The sequence below is a fragment of the Arachis ipaensis genome, chromosome B03 (genome assembly GCF_000816755.2).
Source record: "Arachis ipaensis cultivar K30076 chromosome B03, Araip1.1, whole genome shotgun sequence".
NCBI classification, from domain to species: Eukaryota; Viridiplantae; Streptophyta; class Magnoliopsida; order Fabales; family Fabaceae; genus Arachis; species Arachis ipaensis.
The window spans coordinates 104,927,795-104,949,341 of record NC_029787.2 but is presented as its reverse complement, the minus strand read 5'-3'; the positions used below and the strand labels follow the sequence as shown (position 1 = coordinate 104,949,341).

The 21,547-nt window shown below is 42.2% G+C and overlaps 3 protein-coding genes across 11 annotated transcripts; 2 read left to right on the top strand and 1 right to left on the bottom strand.

Moving 5' to 3' along the window:
• Positions 810 to 2,746, bottom strand: LOC107630804. Of its 9 annotated transcripts, none has more exons than XM_021119187.1 (3): positions 1,968 to 2,392; positions 1,156 to 1,454; positions 810 to 1,096 (listed from the first exon to the last, which is right to left on the bottom strand). In XM_021119187.1, the coding sequence occupies exons 1-3, from the start codon at positions 2,163 to 2,165 to the stop codon at positions 1,063 to 1,065; spliced, it is 531 nt and encodes a 176-aa protein (XP_020974846.1). In that variant the 5' UTR covers positions 2,166 to 2,392; the 3' UTR covers positions 810 to 1,062. The 9 variants fall into 9 exon arrangements, 3 of the variants coding, with proteins under 3 accessions (XP_020974846.1, XP_020974847.1, XP_020974845.1); XM_021119188.1 differs by having other exon boundaries at positions 810 to 1,121; positions 1,229 to 1,454; XR_002359619.1 differs by lacking the exon at positions 810 to 1,096 and adding an exon at positions 1,598 to 1,646 and having other exon boundaries at positions 1,315 to 1,454.
• Positions 5,097 to 6,218, top strand: LOC107633484. Its single transcript, XM_016337104.1, has one exon. The coding sequence runs from the start codon at positions 5,097 to 5,099 to the stop codon at positions 6,216 to 6,218; it is 1,122 nt and encodes a 373-aa protein (XP_016192590.1).
• Positions 8,873 to 9,271, top strand: LOC107633482. Its single transcript, XM_016337103.1, has one exon. The coding sequence runs from the start codon at positions 8,873 to 8,875 to the stop codon at positions 9,269 to 9,271; it is 399 nt and encodes a 132-aa protein (XP_016192589.1).

Here is a 21,547-nt window from a genome sequence, read left to right as displayed (position 1 = left end):
GATATAGTCAATTATAACCAACTAGTCGAAAAACATGTTAGTTACATAAAAAAATAAAACAATTCTCCATTACTCTTATTCTTTAGAATTTTAAAATTACAAACAAATTATTATTTTTACCTGCAATTACATTACGGAAATATAAATCTTTTAAAACTATATCGGTTTTGTCTTGACATTATAGATTATAGCACAAAAGATTTATAAAATCAAACTATTTTTACAAAAAAGATCGTAGGAGACAAAAGTCTCCGTCGGCTAAAAAGACCAGGGTCTTTGTAGAAAAAAGATCAAATAATAAGATTTTTAGTTATTATTTTCATGTGAAAGAGTTTGATTTATTACTAATAATTAATTTTAGGTTTAATTACTCTGCAGGTCCCTATAGTTTTACCAAATTTTCAATTAGGTCCCTATACTTTTTTTCTTTTCAATTAGGTCCCTATACATCATTTTTTTCAATTTAGTCCCTGTTAACGTTAAACGTAAAAAAATGTTAATAAATTGTGAAATTACTTGTATACCCTTAGGGACCTAATTGAAAAGAAAATAAGTATAAGGACCTAATTGAAAATTCGATAAAACTATAAATATTCAATAAAAGATATTCCTATAATCCTTATTCAATGATTCTACGACATGAAAGATATTCCTATAATCCCTTTTATTTTGTCACTATCATTCTTTTACTTATTTATATACAAATTGTACCAAAAATAATTTCTTTTTATTTTTTTGACTTTCAAAATACAACATATAAAAAAAAGTAATGAATAAAATAAAACAGAAATAATAGTAAAAAGTATATATAAAATTCAATTTCCATCATTCAAGTATTTATTATGATCATGTAACATTTTACATTTGTGTAGATTCATGAAATATAGTTTGTGTCTTTATCATATCATGGTATACTATAGAAAACCACAAGGCTATGTAATTTGAAATCTAAAAATGAAAACCATAGAAAGCATAGTTTCAGTATAATACATAAAATCTGGAAATCAATTCTTGTGTTGCAGCCTCCGACTCTCTGAACTGGCATAAAGATCAACAATAACATTAATAACAACCGGTTCTGAAAGAGCAAACTTGAGTTCATCAGGTGTCCCAACAAGTTAGCTCTTTCCATCAAAAGCTTCAATCAAAGTCTGAACCAATGTCCGAATTGAAACCAATGTCACTATCACAAGGCTTTCTGCAGCAAAACCAGGGAACAGAGAAGCTAAGAACTCCAAAGGGTTCAAATTAGTATCATCCACGATTGCATTCTCAGCAAAGATGTCATCTAAGAAGTTATTGCCATTAATGTGCTGCTGAGATAATTCTTCCTGCTCATTGAATATATATCTACTTCCTTTAGAAGAATGAAACATCAAGCCTTCAATATCATCATGTATGGATAAGCCTGCTAAAGAAAGGTCATTAAGACCTTGGGACTCTTCTCTCACGACCTTGAAATCAGGGGTTATATCATCAGGGAGCTGACATCGTCGTTTGGGATACTTTCTTGGACAAGTTCATTATCAACTAGGATGTCAACAAAATAACTACATAGACTCTAACTAAAGTTGCAGTAATGTCCAATCAGCCTCACCTAAACCCTCAAAATGGATCAATTTGATCATGCTCATTGATCAGACAAGCTGCCAAAAGAAAGAACAGGGGAAAATAAATAGGTTCACACAAATTTGACACATCATGTTGATAAATGAATTAAAAGATGAACATGCCAAAACCACAACTCATTATACAACTCATTATCCTAAACATCCATGACGTATACTACAACATGGGCAAAGCAGTTGAGCTTAAGTTACAATAGAGATATAGCTAATTTTAGCATCACTGCAAAGAAAATACATGTAAAGCCAGTTCGAGTTTAGAAGCCGTGACTTGTATACCAAAAAACAAAAGATGAAGAACAGAGATAAATTGTTTCAGAAATAGGAAGACATAGAACGCACTGTTAAAAACTTCAATTGTTCGCACGATGATGACGACTCACCAAGAAACTCTGATCTTAGCTTCATCAATAAGCGACCAAGATAGTTTAAGCCTTCTCCATCTCGACCTCCACCCCGAAAGAAATCATGAGGCGAAGCCTCGACAAGAACAGAACCGGTGGTTAGAAGAAGCATGGTATTCATCACAGCAACAACCATCAACAATAAAGTAAATTCATAATCAACAAAATCAATTCATATGTCAATTCATCAATTCACAAAACCCTTACATATATATTCATATTGTAAACCCAAACTATTGTATCAAAAGAATTCAGAATTCAATTAAACAAATAGGTATATTAAATCAATTCAGAAATCAGAAAAATTATCATTTGCTTAAACCTGTTTCATTAACTTTAAAAAAACAAAAGAAAAAATTAACCTGTTACCTGTTTTGGAAGATCGACTTCAGGCAGCAAGGCGAGGTGCGGCGAGGTGTGGCGACGCGAGTAGCGGCGTAGTGATCCACGACGAGGGAACGCGACGGAAGTGACACACCACTAGTGGGAAGCAGAGTAGAGCAGACGCACGACCAGCGCAGAGCAGTGCAGCGCAGACCAAGGACGACGGACGATAAAGACGATGGACGCTCACGCCGCCAAGGACGACGACGACGTCGCCGCCGCTGCAGATGGAGGACGACACCATCGAATGGATCGGAGGAGAAAGGCAGTGACTTCAGAGAACAAGGGCTTACTAGGTTCTTTGTTTTTGGATAAAATGGCAAGGGTAATTTTGGTATTTTAAAAAAATAGAAGTGGGTTTAATTAGCTATTATAACTTAATTAGGAGAATATTCGATTTTTGAATAGAATATTCTGTTATTTTAAACGGTTTTGTCACGGTAGGGACTAAATTGAAAAAAAAATTTAACATCTAAGGACCCAATTCAAAAGAAAAAAAGTATAGGGACCTAATTGAAAATTTGGTGAAACTATATGGACTTGCAGAATAATTAAACCTTAATTTTAATATTCGTTATCTGAAATTTGAAATGATTTAACTTGTATACTTTTGATTAGGTGTTAAGTCTATTGTACAAATAGAAATAATTAATTTTTATGCTTGCTATTTAAAAATAATATTTTTTCTCCTTATATATATAAAAATATAATTAGATATTAGCATAAAAAAATTATATTGATAGTTATAAAATTAACTCAAAATTAAATTTTTTAAACAATTGAATCTTGATTTTAACTTTTAATCATAACATTAATATTCTCTCCAAATTATATTTAATAAATATTTAAAAGAAGAAAAATAAAAATATATATTAAAAAGATAAACAGTGAAAATGTAAAACTAAATAAAAAAACTAAAAAAATATGTATATAATAATAATAATAATAATTATATTTTAATTTTAATTTTTAATATTTTAATTTTAATTTTAATATAATTAAAGAATGTCATGTTGCACATCTTGATTGTCAAATTTATAATTAGTCCTTGATAATGATATATAAAAGAGATAGAGTGGTTGAAGGAATGAGAGGGATAGATAAAGGGAGAGAGAGGAGGGGAGAACTCTTTAATTTTGGAGGGAAAGATTTGATTTTGTTCTGACCTGGCCCAGGCGACCAGGAGCTCCGACCCAGCGGACGTCACCCACCCGAACTGCGGGTAATGTATGGAATCCCACTCCCTAGCAGCCAGCCTCATGATAGCTAGGCGAGGAAACTTCTAGGAAAGAGACCTATATCAAGTGGGACCCGTCCTACTGACAGGGCATATAAGGGGACGGCCTACCCCTCCCTTGAGGTACGTCACTAATCCCTTACCTTCACTACCACCTATACGATCCCTGACAAGAGCGTCAGAGTGTCATTGCAGGTGGCTCCCCCCTCCTCTTCAACACCGCAGCTCTGGAGGTCGCCAAGTCTCCATCTTCCACCTTCAACACCGCAGCTTGGGAAGTCGCCAAGTCTCCATCTTCCACTCTCCAACACCACAACTCGGGAAACCCATCCGCTCGTCAACCAGGTCCAGATCCCCCTCATCCCTTTCGCCCATTCCACTCACCTAACCCGTTCGGAACCCAGCAACCGAACATTTGGCGCCGTTTGTGGGGATCTGGTGTGAATGGACTTCCTGTTAGGTCCCATGGAAGGAGACGATGGAGGCGAGCCACGGAAGGAGGAAGTGGTTCCCCGAACCAGTGGAGTAGCCTCCTTGGCTTCCTCTCGTGAGCGCACGAGATCCCCCCTCGGAGAGGGGAGCCTCCCTCCCGCTCCCGGGAAAGGCGTCCCTTCGGAGGGATGGGGAGCGACTATCCTCGGATAATGCAGGAGCTGCGTCACAGGGTGCAGAACCTGGAGTGGGAGCTAGCGGGCAAAGAGCGCTACCAGCCTGCCCCGAGTCAACATCGATCCCGATCGCCCTTAAGGAGGGGGGAAACCAGAGCGAGAAGTCCCCGAAGAGACCGCTCAAGAGGCATACCGACCCCCGGTCTGACCCAGAAAGCCAAGGGAAATGCAGAGAGGTGCCGAGGAGACGGCAAGACCCTATAATCTACACCCGACCTCCAGCAAGACGCACCGAAGAGGAAAACCGAGAGGATAGCAGAGAAAGACCAAGGAGGCGACGACACCCCGTGATCATGGGGGCGACCCCTTTTCACCACTCCATTCTCGAGGTCCGGCTACCCAAGCACTTCGATAAGCCAACGGACATGAGATATGACGGTACCCAAAATCCTCAAGAACATCTAATGGCCTTCGAGGCCAGGATGAATCTGGAAGGTGTGGGTGATGAAGTGAGATGTCGCGCCTTCCCCATGACCTTAGTGGGGCCGGCGATCCGTTGGTTCAATGCTCTCCCCCAAGGTTCCGTGACCACGTTTACAGACATAACCCGAGCCTTCCTGGCTCAGTTTACCACACGTATTGCTAAGCTAAGCACCCGATCAACTTGCTAGGGGTGGCGCAGAGAAGCGGGGAACCGACCAGGAAGTACCTGGATAGGTTTAATGATGAATGCTTGGAGATTGACGGCCTGACCGACTCAGTGGCCAGTTTATGCTTGACGAACGGATTTCTGAACGAAGATTTCAAGAATCACCTTACCACTAAGCTCGTGTGGACGATGCAAGAAATCCAAAATGTGGCCAAGGAGTATACCAACGACGAGGAGGTTAGCCAAGTCATGGCAGCCAACAAGCGGCAGCCCACCTATAACCCTGCTCGTCAGCCCGGCAATGGGGAAAGGCCTAAAGAGCACTCTAAGGACGGAGGGCCAGCTAACGCCTTCAAGTTGTTCCCCCGGGTAGGGAAGTTTACTAACTACACTCCCCTAACAGCCCCGATCGTCGAGGTGTACCAGCAGATAGCCGACAAGGGCATCCTGTCGAAGCCCCGACAACTTAAGGATAGAACTGGAGGGAACAAAAACCTCTACTGCGACTACCACAAGGGCTTCAGCCACAAGACCCAAGATTGTTTCGATTTGAAGGATGCTCTGGAGAAGGTGATCCAGGAAGGTAAGCTGGCAGAATTTTCTCACCTCATAAGAGAACCTAGGAGGTGGGATCGTGACCGATCTGGTGACGACAGGATCCGCACCGTGAGACCAATGCAAGAGCCTGAGGAGGACAATGAACGTGGCCTCACCATCGTGAACATTGTAGTCGGGAGAGACGTCGCCCCTAGGTCGAAGTCGGCATGCAGGAAAGATACCAAGGTCTTGGCCGTGTCATCGTCTAGTCCCGCGCTTTCCCCCAGGAGAGTCCCGTCAATATCATTCGGACCAGAGGATCGGTGGTTCGACGACTTGCCGGAGAACCCTCCTATGGTGATCACGGTAAGAGTAGGAACTGGTCTGGTCAGGCGAATCCTCATGGACACCGGAGTCGATTCGAACATCATGTTCCGTAATGTGTTTGATGCTCTGGGCCTCCGAGACACTGACCTGAGAACCCACCAACATGATGTGGTCGGCTTAGGCGATAACTTTATCAAGCCTGATGGAATAGTCTTCCTACCAGTCTCCATAGGAGGAGGTCGAGGGAAGAGGTCGGTAATGGCGGAGTTCGTTGTTCTAAGGGACTCCACGGTCTACAACCTTATCTTGGGAAGGAAAACCGTCAATGAGTTCAGAGCAGTGATCTGTACCAAGCTATTGATGATGAAGTTTGTTGCTGATGATGGGTCGGTTGGATCCATTAGGGGAGATTTGGAAACGGTGGTCGCGTGCGTGGTGGGATCGTGACCGATCTGGTGACGACAGGATCCGCACCGTGAGACCAATGCAAGAGCCTGAGGAGGACAATGAACGTGGCCTCACCATCGTGAACATTGTAGTCGGGAGAGACGTCGCCCCTAGGTCGAAGTCGGCATGCAGGAAAGATACCAAGGTCTTGGCCGTGTCATCGTCTAGTCCCGCGCTTTCCCCCAGGAGAGTCCCGTCAATATCATTCGGACCAGAGGATCGGTGGTTCGACGACTTGCCGGAGAACCCTCCTATGGTGATCACGGTAAGAGTAGGAACTGGTCTGGTCAGGCGAATCCTCATGGACACCGGAGTCGATTCGAACATCATGTTCCGTAATGTGTTTGATGCTCTGGGCCTCCGAGACACTGACCTGAGAACCCACCAACATGATGTGGTCGGCTTAGGCGATAACTTTATCAAGCCTGATGGAATAGTCTTCCTACCAGTCTCCATAGGAGGAGGTCGAGGGAAGAGGTCGGTAATGGCGGAGTTCGTTGTTCTAAGGGACTCCACGGCCTACAACCTCATCTTGGGAAGGAAAACCATCAACGAGATCGGAGTAGTGATTTGTACCAAACTACTGATGAAATTTGTTGTTAATGATGGGTCGGTCAGATCCATCTGGGGAGATTTGGAAATGGCGGTCGCATGCGACAACGCCAGTCTCTCCCTAAGAAAAAAGTCCAAAGAGGCATCCGGGGTCTTCCTAGTTGACCTAGACGCCAGGGTCAATGACAGGCCAGAACCTGAAGGAGACCTTGAGAAGTTCAGGGTTGGCGACTCGGAAGAAAAGTTCACCTTCGTAAATAGAAACCTCCCTCATGACTTGAAAGAACTATTGGTGGAAATGATCTGGGCAAACGGCAACCTGTTCGTCTGGACACCAGCCGACATGTCAGGGATTGACCCCTAGTTCATGTCACACCACCTAACTATGAAGGCAGAAGCTAAGTCGGTGACACAGAGAAGAAGGAAAATGTCCCAAGAAAGAGCTGACGAGGTGGCCAGGCAAACGGCCAGCTTACTAGAAGTGGGGTTCATCCGAGAACTGGACTACTCGACTTGGCTGTCGAACGTAGTCCTGGTCAAGAAAGCCAATGGAAAGTGGAGAATGTGCGTGGATTACTCCGATCTCAATAAGGCCTGTCCCAAGGATTCTTTCACCCTCCCTATCATTGATGCTTTAGTAGACGCGGCTACAGGGTATCGGTTTCTGAGTTTCATGAACGCATACTCTGGCTACAACCAGATACCGATGCACCGGCCAAACAAGGAGAAAACAGCGTTCATAACACCAGGGGGTACATACTGCTATAAGGTGATGCCGTTTGGACTGAAAAACACATGAGCTACATATAAGAGGCTGATGAACAAGGTATTTAGCAGTCTTACCAGCAAGACGGTGGAAGTATACGTAGACGACATCCTGGTGAAGACCACCCAAGCCGAAGACCCCATCAGTAATCTAGAGACCGTGTTCACATCTCTTCGGCGGCACAACATGAGGCTTAACCCTCTCAAGTGCGCCTTCGCTATGGAAGCCGGGAAGTTCTTGGGTTTCATGATAACCCAAAGAGGAGTGGAAGCCAACCCGGAGAAATGCGAAGAAATCCTATGGATGATGAGCCCGGGATGTGTCAAAGATGTACAGAGACTGGCGGGAAGACTCACGGTGCTATCCCGGTTCCTCAGTGCGTCGGCTGCCAAAGCTCTTCCGTTCTTTAACTTGATGAAAAAAGGGATAGTGTTCGAATGCACCTCAGCAAACCCAGGAATGGAGAGACGTTATTCTTGTACTTAGTAGTAACTGATGAGGCTTTGGCGAACGCCCTGGTACGGGAAGAAGGGAAGATCCAGCAACCGGTCTACTTCGTGAGCAAGGTGTTGCAGGGGGCAGAGATGAAGTACAGTAAGCTGGAAAAACTAGCATATGCGCTCCTGACCTCCTCCCGTAGGCTGCAACAATACTTCCAAGGACACCAGATAATTGTCAGGACGAACCAAGCGATCTGCCAAGTGCTGCAAAAACCCAACTTGGCGGGTAGGATGATGACCTGGGCAATTGAGTTATCTCAGTATGACTTGCAATACGAACCCAGACATGCAATCAAGGCCCAAGCAATGGCCGATTTCCTTGTAGAGGTAACAGGAAACCCTCTCGAGACACTGAGCACACGGTGGAAACTCCATGTGGACAGAGCCTCCAACCAAACGTTCAGGGGAGCGGGGATCATCCTAGAGAGCCCAACTGGAGTCGTGTACAAGCAATCGGTCAAATTCGAGTTCCCAGTGTCCAATAACCAAGTAGAATACGAGGCCCTTCTTGGCGGCCTTCTTTTGGCAAGAGAGGTTGGGGTCACCATAGTGGAAGTATGTAGTGACTCTCAGGTCGTCACATCACAGATTAATGGACATATCAGGCTAGGGACTCACTGCTACAAAAATACTTTGAGAGGGTAAAAAAGCTGAGCGAGGAATTCGATGAGGTCACGGTGCAACACGTTCTAAGAGAGAGGAACACCTGAGCCGATCTCCTATCCAAGCTGGCAAGCACAAAGCCAGGAACGGGGAACCAATTTCTGATCCAAGGTTTAGTGAATGAGCCAACAGTGACCTTGCATATAACACAAGCACCCGACTTCCACTCCTGGATGGATCCAATCATCGACTTCTTGGAAAACGGCAAGCTCCCTGATGACGACAAGATGGCAAAGGCATTGAGGAGAGAAGCAGCCAAGTATACAATGATACAAGGCCAGCTATTCAAGAAAGGGCTGACCCAACCTCTACTGAAGTGCCTGCGCCCGGACCAGACGGACTACGTGTTAAGCGAGGTCTACGAGGGGTGCTGCGGCCATCACATCGGGGGAAAGGCCTTAGCTCGAAAGCTCGTCAGGGCCGGCTACTATTGGCCCTTAATGATGTCGGACTCCCAAGAGTTCATGAACAAATGCAGGAGATGCCAGAAAAACGCCAACTTTCACAAAGCTCCAGCAGCTGAACTAAGCCTACTGATGGCCTCCCAACCATTCTCTCAATGGGGGCATTGATCTGCTAGGACCCTTCCCGGTCGGACCTGGGCAGGTCAAATACCTAATTGTTGCCATTGACTATTACACCAAATGGGTGGAGGCCGAGCCGTTGGCCAGCATATCTTCGGCAAATTGCCAAAAATTCATATGGAGGCAAGTAATAGCCAGATTCAGAATCCCAGAGGTCGTCATCTCAGACAACGGGACACAATTTGCCGATAAAAAGTTAGGGGAATTCCTCGCCAGTTTAGGGATAAAGCAGAAGTTCTCATCCGTCGAGCACCCCCAAACTAACGGCCAAGTCAAAGTAGCGAACAAGATCATCCTACAAGGCCTTAAAAAGCGATTTGACCAGAAGAAAGGAGCCTGGGTAGACAAGCTAGCGTCGGTCCTCTGGTCCTATCGCACAACGTAGCAGTCATCTACTGGGGAGACGCCCTTCCGACTCACTTATGGGGTAGACGCGATAATACCCGTGGAGATTGGAGAACCGAGCCCGCGACTACTCTTGGGGGGAGTCGAAGAAGCCGTGGAGAAGGACTTAATGGATGAGACTAGAGAAATGATCCACTTGTCGGAGATGGCGTTGAAACAAAGGATGGCCTTGCGTTACAACGCAAATTACTAAAAAGAGATTTCGAGTCAAACGACATAGTCTTACGGCGCAACGACGTAGGGCTCCCGACACCAGGAGAAGGAAAGTTGGCAGCAAATTGGGAAGGCCCACACAGGGTAAAGAAAGTAGTCAGCAACGGAGCTTATAAGCTGGAATGCCTGGATGGCAGGGAGGTCCCGAGAACGTGGAATGCAAGAAGCCTAAGAAGGTTCTACTCCTAGAAGCCAAAGCACAACTAGAAAACAAGCGGTTTCACGGTCTAGTAAGCCCCGAGTTATTTTATGTTCGCATTTAGCATTATCTCCCACTGGTTGTTTGCGTGAATAGCAGTTTATCATGATATAATCGTGTTTAGATTACACTAATTGTTTCCTTCTCGTTTTATGTTTTAATGCACTGTTCGAATTGTTTAAATTACTTCGCCTTGAAAATTAACCGGTTCAATTACAAAGCGGAATCCCGAGACTGATCACCCCGGGAACCATGGAAGACGCGAACGCTACAGGAAACGGCTACTAAATAAGGCCAAATTTCAAATGCTTAAGCAAAAAAGCCACAACTCGGCTTCATTTTTGTCATGACATTGTTTTAAAGTTAAAAGATTACACACAAAAGCCCCGAGACGGCTTCAAAAAATCAGAACGGTAGAACGGTAAATATTGTCCCACAAACTACCAAAACAAACAAATACAAAGAATTCATTTCTTCAGGATATCAACGATCTTGCCATCCTTAATGGTTTTGAAAATGCTGATGGCTGAGATGTCAAAGTCAGGAGCCAACAGCTTCACTTGAGCCTTGATCGCCTCTTCAGTCGCCATAATATCATTCCGGCTGTGCTTCACAGTTTCTTTGTATTTTTTCTTCAACTCGGTAGCCTCAGTTTTAGCCGCAGTCACCGACGAGAGGGCACCATCGCGCTCCTTCTCCAGCTCCTTCACCCAACCTTGAGCAGCGTTAAGTTGGCCTTCCAAAGTGAGCTCTCGCTCAGTAAGCCGCGCAACCGCTGCGTCAGAAGCCTTGGCTTTCTCTTCGGAGGCAGCTAGCTGTGTCTACAATGACTTCACCTCAACCTTGTACTTTTCGTTAGCTTTGACGGACGATTGAAGCTTATTTTCCAAGGTCCGAGCCCCCGCCAAGACGGCTCCACCTTCCGTGCTATGGCAGCTGCCCGGAGAAGGGTGCGATACACCCACTTAGCTTGAGAAGCAAGATCCCCACCATGGAAGAAGTCCTCCGTGCCAGGCAGGAGCTGCAAATCAATAAAGTTTCTGGTGTCAAAGTTCTTCTCCATCACCATGAGGAACCCCTCAGGGCTGGAGGATGGTTTCCTTTTCCTTGGGTTGTCAACAACGATGACCTCAGGTCCTCCATCCTCCACTTCTGCCGCCGGTCGGGGACTCGAACCAGTGCTGGTCCCAGCCACCTCCCCTTGGGCGAGCTGGGACTGTGCCTCAACGATAGGAGAAAGCGGCGCCTCGTTGGAATGGGTGGCAGAACTGTCATCGTCGCGTTCAAGCATAAAAGTGTTAAACAAAGCGTCAAGCCCAACTTGCTCGCCAGCCATTGATACTGAAACAAAATACGAAAGCTTGTTAGTCGTTAAACCGGTTGAGTAAACAAGGGACAATAACAAACACGAATATGCGACTAGACGACTACTCACATATATAAACCCTTGCCATTTCACGGTCACCCATGAAAAGGTGTGGGTTGACACTATTCCTACCAAAAATAGCCAGTAGGATGTCGACAATATTTTTATTTTGAGGGGTCAGGCCTTTATAGGTCACCTTCGTAAACCATTGGCCCCTGCCCCAAAGCTCCAGTAGGTCGGGATGCCGACTGACGTCGGTGTTTTTACAAGTAAAGAGATTCATAGAAACATTTACGTTGTAGATATAGTCTCTAAACCGACAAAAATTCCTTCGTACAAACGTGTTGGGTGTCACAAGTAACAAACCCCTTTAAAAATTGTTAACCGAGTATTCAAACCTCGGGTCGTCTTCTCAAGGAACTGCGAGGAAGTATGTTCTTATTATTGGCTATAAAGGTTGTAATCGGGGTTTAGAAGATGAGAAGCAAGTAATTTGAATGACAAGTAAAATAAATGGCAATTAAAATAAATAAATACTGTAAAGCAGACTTTTGGCAAGGTAAGAGAAGTTGGAGGTCCAACGTAGTTATCTCTCTCAACTATAATGAAAGTTGAATCTAAACTACACTTGATCAACCTGTACTAAGGCAAAGGAAAGTCAAGGGACTAATTAAATTAACCTTTGAATCCTATTTATTTCCTAAGAAAAGGTTGGGATTACTTAAGTTCAGCTCAATTAGCAAGATAACGATTATCAATTATGTTGAGTTTAATAACTGTTGAGTTACTGAATTCTTAACCAGGACCAAAAGGGGAAAAAGTAAAATTGCTGGAATAATAAAAATATCCTTAGATGGGAAGCAATGGTAACTTAAATCAAAGAGAATAATCATAAACTGAAAATACCTCAATTATCATTAATTCAAATAACAGTCTGCAACATGGAAGAATTCATAGATTCAATTATAAAGGTAAATAGCCAACTCAGATACTGAAATAAATAAATAAAGTGAAAAGGAAGTTTAAAACAAAGAAATATAAAATCTGGATTGAGAGTCACTCTTAAAATAAGAAGAAATCCTAAATCCTAAGAGAGAGAGAGAGAAGATCTCCCTCTCAACTAAATCTAAATCATTGAAAAGTAAAATATGCGAGCTCTCTTTGAATGGGTGCATTCCCACACTTTATAACCTCTGGTCTATGCTGTCTGTACTTGGATCTGGGCCAAAAAGAGCTTCAGAAATCGCTGGGGACGCATTCTGTAAATTCTGATACGTGACCTCTGTCACGCGTCCGCGTGGGTCACGCGGTCGCGTCATTCGGAGCTTTTCCTTGCCACGCGGTCGCATCAGTCATGCGGCCGCGTTGCTGCTGATTCGTGCTTGGCACGCGATCGCGTCATCCATGCGATCACGTGGATACCAGTTTCCTTAAAGCTCCGTTTTGCTTTCTCCTTCCATTTTATATGTTTCCTTTTCCATCCTTTAAGTCATTCTGCCTTAGAAAATCTGAAACTACTCAACACACTAATCACGGCATCGAATGGAAATAAAGGTAATTAAAATAATTAATTTTTTAAAGCTTAGGAAACATGTTTTTCACAATATGACATAATAAGGAAGGGAAAGTAAAACCATGCAGTTAATATGAATAAGTAGGTGGAGGATTGAATAAATCACTCAAATTATGCACAAAAGAACTCATGAAATATGGGTTTATCAACCTCCCCACACTTAAACACTAGCATGTCCTCATGCTAAATCCAAGGTAAATAATTAAGGTTAAAGTGATGGAATGTCATGCAATGCAACCTAATTTAAATGCAACTACCTAAATGAATGATGCATCATGCAACTCTAATTTATTCACTCATTTATAAAGCTTACATGTAGCCAAGTTAATTCACATTCTCAAGGAGTCATGTATATATATATATATAGCCAACCCTTAGAAAATAAAGCATTTTAGCAAATGAGATGGGAAATAAAACATTGTACAAACTTGCAAAGCAATTAGTAAATTAAGTACAGATATATGTTGATGAGTTATTGAACCCTCACTGGATTTTGTGTTTACTCTCTAGTCACTCAGTGTTTATTGGGTTAACCGCTCTATTTTTCTTTTTATTCTTCCTTTCTATAACCTTGTTTTTCGTCTAACCAATCAACAATTATAGAACATAGTCATACCTTTTCTTTTTTTTTAATGCACATGGTAATTGAATCGCTTAGATTTTCTCATGAGCATGCTTCCCAATTTTATTTTATTCCTTTTAACTTTCCTACCTTTTGTTTCTATCATCCATGTTCCCAAAAGGTTTTCCACATTTAACTCTATTCATGATTTTTTATCTTAAGCTAACCAAGGATTCACTTGAGATTTTCTTTTATTTTTCTGCTTAAGGCTAGTAATTCGGCTAAATAGAATAAAGGGGTTTTAAAAGGCTCAAGGGGGCTAATAAGGGTGATGTAAAAGGTAGGCTAATTTGGGGTGAGTGAGCTAAAATCAAATGATGGCCTCAATCATTCTCTTGGTATGTATCTACATTCTATATTCTATAATTGGACATATAGATTAAAGCAAAGTAAAGAACATCAGAATAAAAAGAATTGAAACACACAGAAATGAAATAATGGTTTGAATGCAACCATACAATTAACCTCAAGACTCACAGGCTGTGTGTTCTCTAACTCAAGCATCATATATCATTTATATATTGTATGCAAGTTTAGCTAAAAATTCCCATTATTCTCATAAAAAAATTATTTAGGGTAGCTTTTAAAGTTTTAATGTTCCTCCTTGATGAAATGTTGTCAGCTTAACTACATCATGTAATGCTATATATAAGGTTTATGGATTTAAATCTGATATGTTCAATTTCCTAGCTTACTTCCTTTTTATATTTTTCTATTTAAACTATACTATCTTATGCTAAAAAGGGTAAACTATACTAATTAATCCACTAATAAATTAGAATTGCAAACTAAACTAAATAACTAAAATAAACTAAATGGCTAAAATATGAACTAAAGATGCAAAATGCAGAAAATAGAGTAAAAATACATAAAAGCAATGTATAAGTACTCAGAAAATAACAGTGAAAAGAAAAATATAGAAAAATATCCAAAATAAAAGAAAAAGTATGTAGTGGTTCACCAAAATGAACGCCAGAGATGGCGGCCTCCCCACACTTAAAGGGAAGCATCGTCCCCGATGCTCAATCAAGTCTGGTGTGAAGGAGTGTCATCACTGGGAGGGATGGTAGCTGGAGTCTCAGTGGTGGTGGTGGGCTGAGGGTCTGGCTGCTGTGGAGGAGGTGCTGACTGGATCGGGATCTCAATATCCGTAGCCTCAATCTGATGTGGGACCGCTGCCTGTGGTGCGGCTGGTGCTGCCTCTCCCTGGGGATGGGTCTCTGCCTCGGGCGCATCCGCTTCCTCCTCAGATGCCTCGGATGGTGTGTCAGGCTCGGAGGAGATGTCACCGGATTGTATCATCAGCTTTAGGTGCTCATAGCGCCGCTTGTTGCGACGCTCCATCTGGTCAAGTCGTCGGAACAAGCGGTGCACCAGATGATAGATGGGCTCTGTGGCAGGTGGAGGTGCAGTGGTGGTAGCAGGGGTAGGTGGTGCAGCAGTGGAGGAAGAGGGTCCAGCAGACGGTGGGGCTGTCGTATCAGTAGCAGTGAATGGTGGTGGTCTGTGGCCCAAGGCTAAGAAGTTCCGGCTGTGCGGAATGATCATCCTGCAATCCGCCGCTGGTGGTCTCTCATCGGCATCCTCCCATGGCACGTCAGCTCGACGGCCAAGCTGTGTAACCAGATACGGAAAAGGGAGGGTTCCTTGGACGTGGACCCTGGCCATATAGTGCCGAATGAAACGTGGTAGATAAAGGTCCTTACCCTCCAGCACACACCAAAGGAGGGTGATCATAGCAGCCGGGATCTCCGTCTCGTGAGTACTCGGCATCACATAATTACTCAAGATCTGATGCCATAAACGAGCCTCATCGTTTAAGTATGCTCTCTTGATCCCTCTAGGCATGGTAATGTCCTGACCCATCTCCCAAGGAACTATCGGGTCGAGAGCTATCCGTACCTTTACGGCATCCCAATCAAACTGCATCTGACACATGTCCTCCTCAGCCTTTGAATAACCATCAGGCTGATCGGACTTGGCTGGGAGCCGGAGAATAACCTCTAAGGCCTCTTCAGTGACCAGAATTTGTTTTCCTCTCAGGTTCACTGCATCTAAGGTAGTGAGATAGTAGTTACAGTAGAATTCCCGTACCCAAGATGAATTGACCTCTGTCAGTGTTCTTTCCAGAAAGAACCAGCCCCTTTGCTTGATTTGCTCAGTGGTGTACTGCTGGAGTACTTTTGGAATCTTCAGAGTTCGTTCCAGGTATAGATTTCTGAAGTTTGCAAAAGCCGGGTACTTCAGCTCACAGTACCGGTTTGCAAATTTTATAGGATCATTCGCAGGGAGCAGTTGGTCAGCTTTTTCCTGCTGTGTGAAGTTCTTCTCCCGCCATGAAGAATCGTGCATTAGAGCAATGATGGACTGGGAGGAGTCTCCTCGCTTGCGCTTGCTAGTAGCCTTGCCTTTACCTTTCCTCTGTGAGGCAGACATCCTGAAAAACAGAAAACCAGGATATAGATAAAATAGGAAAGTAAATAGGCAATTAAACAAAGGAAGCTCAAAGCGGAAAAGGAGAAGTAAAATAAGGAAAATGAGTAAATGAACTATGATTGAATTTATGTTAAATGGAAAAATAATCAATATGCCATGGTTAGAAAGTTAGAGGAAAGTGAAAATAATCAGAAAAGAGATCAAAAGGGTTAGTATGGTTAGAATTTGAAAAAGAAATTAGTAAATAAAATTAGTGAATTAGTAAAGTGCAGGTTAAAGTAAGTGGCATAGAAAAATTCCATATAACAAGGATTCACAGGTAAGAATAGAAGTACTCATAATCGAACAAGGAAAACAGGGTGATGCTGATTCGAATAGAAATAAAGAAAGCAAAAATTGGAATCAGTGAATCACAAATGCAGTTTATGAACCAGGAAATCAAAGAGGATAAGAATGTCTGCCATAGCATTCATGAAATGGTTTGGGTAAAGCGGAGTAAAACAGAGTTCAGAAGTGCCAAACCAAAACTTGAATGAAAACAATTTTAAAAAATTTGGGCAGTATTCCAGCTAAAATTGGATTGTCCCGGAAAATAAATAGCAATCATAGCAGTTCATATGAATTAAAAACTTGCTGCAGTTACTAGTAATGTATAGAAACAGGAAAATTTGGAGTAACAAGCAGCAATTGCAAGAAATCATAGCATATGAATGAGGTCACAGGAACAGCAAAATTGTAGTTATGATTAAAACATAAACAGGGACAGTGCAAGTAAACAGACCTAGATCCACTAACCACAGCCTAAGCTACCTAACAACCTAAAAATTCCACTACAGCATGCATATCTATCTATCCTAATGATGAACAGAAACGGAAAAAAATACAGAAAAACGACGAACGGATAAAAAAGGGGGTTGCGTTTTGCGGAACCTGGTAGGCGGGAGGGGTGGAACGGGGAAGAAGGTGGCTGCGGCGGCGTCCGGCGTGGTGGCGGGGGACGTCTGGGTGGTGGCGCAGTGGCGGCTGGGTGGTGCTGGGTGGTGGTTGGAGGGAGAAGAAGCAGAGAGGGAGAAGAGGGTTGGGGGTGGGGGCTGTGCGACTGATAGGGTTCGCGTGGCTGGGGGGTTATACTTTCGAATACACGCGGCCGCGTGGGGCACGCGGTCGCGTGGTTTGGGGTGAAAATGGAAGTGACGCGATCGCGTGGGGCGCGCGATCGCATGAGAGGGGGAAAGAAGGTTGACGCGATCGCGTGGGTCGCGCGATCGCGTCGCTGGAATTCGTGCTAAACGCACGACTCCAGCGCCGTTTTAGTGCAACTCTCTGTCTCCTCTTGGGGTGATGTGCAATCCATGCGACGCGATCGCGTCGCTCACGCGGTCGCGTGGGATTAGTATTGTGCAAGTGACGCGATCGCATGAGGCATACGATCGTGTGGGCCGATTTGTGCGAAACGCACAAGGGCCGCACGATTCCAGCCCAACTTTGTGTTCGTTGGATCCTTACGCCGATATATATATCACGTGGCCGCGTGGTTCACGCGGTCGCGTGGGTGGTGTTTCTCACAATATGACGCGATCGCAGGGGCATGCGGTCGCGTCGTGCACCCCTTTTTTTTTTAAACTGAAAAATGCAGAATGCAATGATTAACATGAATGCTATGCAAGATTCCAGGTTTAATAAATTAAAATGAAAAAAAAGGAAAAATGGAAGCAATTAACGAGAAATAAATTGAAAAAGAAGCGACCATACCACGGTGGGTTGTCTCCCACTTAGCACTTTTAGTTAAAGTCTTTAAGTTGGACATTGGAGGAGTTTCCTGTTATGGTGGCTTATGTTTAAATTCGTCCAAAAATCTCCACCAGTGCTTGGAATGCCAATAGCCTCCGGGGTCCCAAACTAGGCACGCAAAGCTTCTGAGCAGCTTTAAATATATTGTTAGGCTCCCAGGATGACAAATGTCAGAATAAACTCCAGGATTCCAAGCCTTGCTTTTAAATCCGCCTCCGTCTTGATCTATATGTTTCCATCCGGGCGTTTTAAAAAGTAGAATCTCACCGTGGTGACCAAACGTTTTCCGTGATCCATGTAATTGAGCATGGTACCAATCTATGTACTTGGTGCGCAGAAATTGTGATTACACTTTGATTATGTAAAATTCATCGCTCTTTCTTTCCCTGGTAATGGCACCAAAAACATGATGCCAATACCATGGTTCACAACTTCGCACAACTAACCAGCAAGTGCACTGGGTCATCCAAGTAATACCTTACGTGAGTAAGGGTCGAATCCCACGGAGATTGTTGGTATGAAGCAAGCTATGGTTACCTTGCAAATCTCAGTCAGGTAGGTTAAATGTGATTGGATTAGATAATTAAAAGATAAATAATAAAGGATAGAAATACTTATGTAATTCATTGGTGAGAATTTCAGATAAGCGAATAGAGATGCTTTTGTTCCTCTGAACCTCTGCTTTCCTGCTATCTTCATCCAATCAGTCTTACTCCTTTCCATGGCTGGCTTTATGTGATACATCACCATTGTCAATGGCTACTTTCGGTCTTCTCTCGGGAAAATGATCCAAATGCCCTGTCACGGCACGGCTAATCGTCTGGAGGCATCACCCTTGTCAATGGTTTCATCTTATCCTCGCAGTGAAAATGGTCAACGCACCCTGTCACGGCATGGCTATTCATCTGTCGGTTCTCGATCATGCTGGAATAGGATTTACTATCCTTTTGCGTCTGTCACTACGCCCGGCAATAGGCGAGTTTGAAGCTCGTCACAGCTTCTTCTTCAGAAGATGCCTCTTGAGTGTTGTTGGATGCAGCTTGCATTCCATTCAGACTTTGAGAGATCATATTGACTTACTGATTCAATATTTTGTTCTGAGCCAATATGGCATTTAGAGTATCAATCTCAAGAACTCCCTTCTTCATAGGCGTCCCATTATTCACAGGATTCCTTTCAGAAGTGTACATGAACTGGTTATTTGCAACCATGTCAATGAGTTCTTGAGCTTCTGCAGGCGTTTTCTTTAGATGAATGGATCCACCTGCAGAAGTATCCAATGACATTTTAGCTAATTCAGACAGACCATCATAGAATATATCCAGGATGGTCCATTCTGAAAGCATGTCAGAAGGACACTTTTTGGTCAGTCCTTTGTATCTCTCCCAAGCTTCATAGAGGGATTCACCTTCTTTCTGTCTGAAGGTTTGAACATCTACTCTAAGCTTGCTCAGCTTTTGAGGAGGAAAGAACTTGGCTAGGAAAGCCTTGACCAGCTTATCCCAAGAGTTCAGGCTATCCTTAGGTTGAGAGTCCAACCATACTCTAGCTCTGTCTCTTACAGCAAAAGGGAAAAGCATGAGCCTGTAGACTTCAGGATCTACTCCATTAGTCTTAACAGTATCACATATCTGCAAGAATTCAGTTAAGAACTGAAAAGGATCTTCAGATGGAAGTCCATGAAACTTGCAGTTCTGGTGCATCAAAGAAGCTAATTGAGGTTTCAGCTCAAAGTTGTTTGCTCCAATGGCAGGAATGGAGATGCTTCTTCTATGTAAATTGGAATTAGGTGTAGTAAAGTCACCAAGCATTCTCCTTGCATTGTTGTTGGGTTCGGCTGCCATCTCCTTTACTTGTTCGAAATTTTCAATCAAGTTGTCTCTGGATTGTTGTAATTTAGCTTCTCTTAATTTCCTCTTCAGAGTCCTTTCAGGTTTTGGATCAGCTTCAACAAGAATGCCTTTTTCTCTGTCCCTGCTCATAAGAAAGAGAAGAGAAAACGAAAAGAAGAGGAATCCTCTATGTCACAGTAAAGAGGTTCCTTATTGTTAGTAGAAAAGAAGAAGAGAAAAATCTGAACTCAGAAAGAGAGAGAGAGGGTTCGGATTTTTGGTGGGTGAGGGAGAGATGTTAGTAGATGAATAAATAAATAGAATAAGATGAGAGAAGGAAAATTTCGAAAATAATTTTTGAAAAAGAGTTAGTGATTTTTGAAAATAGTTTTTGAAAAAGGTTAGTAGTTTTTTGAAAATTCAAATAAAAAAAATAATTAGTTAATTAAAAAGAAATTTTTGAAAAAGGGGGAAGATATTTTCGAAAATTAGAGAGAGAGAGTTAGTTAGGTAGTTTTGAAAAAGATAAGAAACAAACAAAAAGTTAGTTAGTTAGTTGAAACAAATTTTGAAAATCAGTTTTGAAAAGATAAGAAGATAGGAAGTTAGAAAAGATATTTTGAAATTTTTTTTTTTAAAATAAGATAGGAAGATATTTTTGACAAGATATGATTGAAATTAGTTTTGAAAAAGATTTGATTTTTAAAATCACAATTAATGACTTGATTCACAAGAAATCACAAGATATGATTCCAGAACTTGAAGTTTGAAACTTTCTTAACAAGTAAGTAACAAACTTGAAATTTTTGAATCAAAACATTAATTATTATTATTATTTTCGAAAATTTGATATGAAAATAAGAAAAATATTTTTGAAATTTTCGAAAATAACTAAGAAATTTGAGAAAGATTTGATTTTTGAAAAAGATTTGGAAAAAAGATAAGATTTTCAAATTGAAAATTTGATTTGACTCATAAGAAACAACTTGATTTTAAAAATTTTTGAAAAAGTCAATCCAAATTTTCGAATTTGATGAGAGAAAAAGGGAAAGATATTTTTTTGGTTTTTGAAATTTTTTTATGATGAGAGAAAGAAACATGAAAAATGATGCAATGCATGAAAGTTATGGATCAAAATAATGAATGTATGCAAGAATGATATGAATGTCAAGATGAACACCAAGAACACTATGAATGTCATGATGAACATCAAGAACACATTTTTGAAAAATTTTTAATGCAAAGAAAACATGCAAGACACCAAACTTAGAATTCTTTAATGCTTAGACACTAAGAATCCAAGAATGCATATGAAAAACAAGAAAAGACACAAAACATGCAAATGCAAAGATCAAACAAGAAGACTTACCAAGAACAACTTGAAGATCATGAAGAACACTATGAATGCATGAGAATTTTCGAAAAAAAAAAATGCAAGATGCACATGCAATTGACACCAAACTTATAACATGACTCAAGACTCAAACAAGAAACAGAAAAATATTTTTGATTTTTATGATTTTCTAATTTTTTTTTTGGATTTTTTTTTCGAAAATTATATGAAAAAGAAAAAATAAGGATTCCAAAATTTTTAACATGAATTCCAAGAATCTTGCATTCTTAGTCTAAAGCTTCAGTCCAGGAATTAGACATGGCTCACTAGCCAGCCAAGCTTTCAATGAAAGCTCCGATCCAAAACACTAGACATGGCCAATGGCCAGCCAAGCTTCAACATGTAAATCAGGAACAGCAGTAGGTGGATTAGCAACAACTAGCTTGCTCTTGATAACAAATTGCAAGCCTCAGTCCAAATGAATTTAGACATGG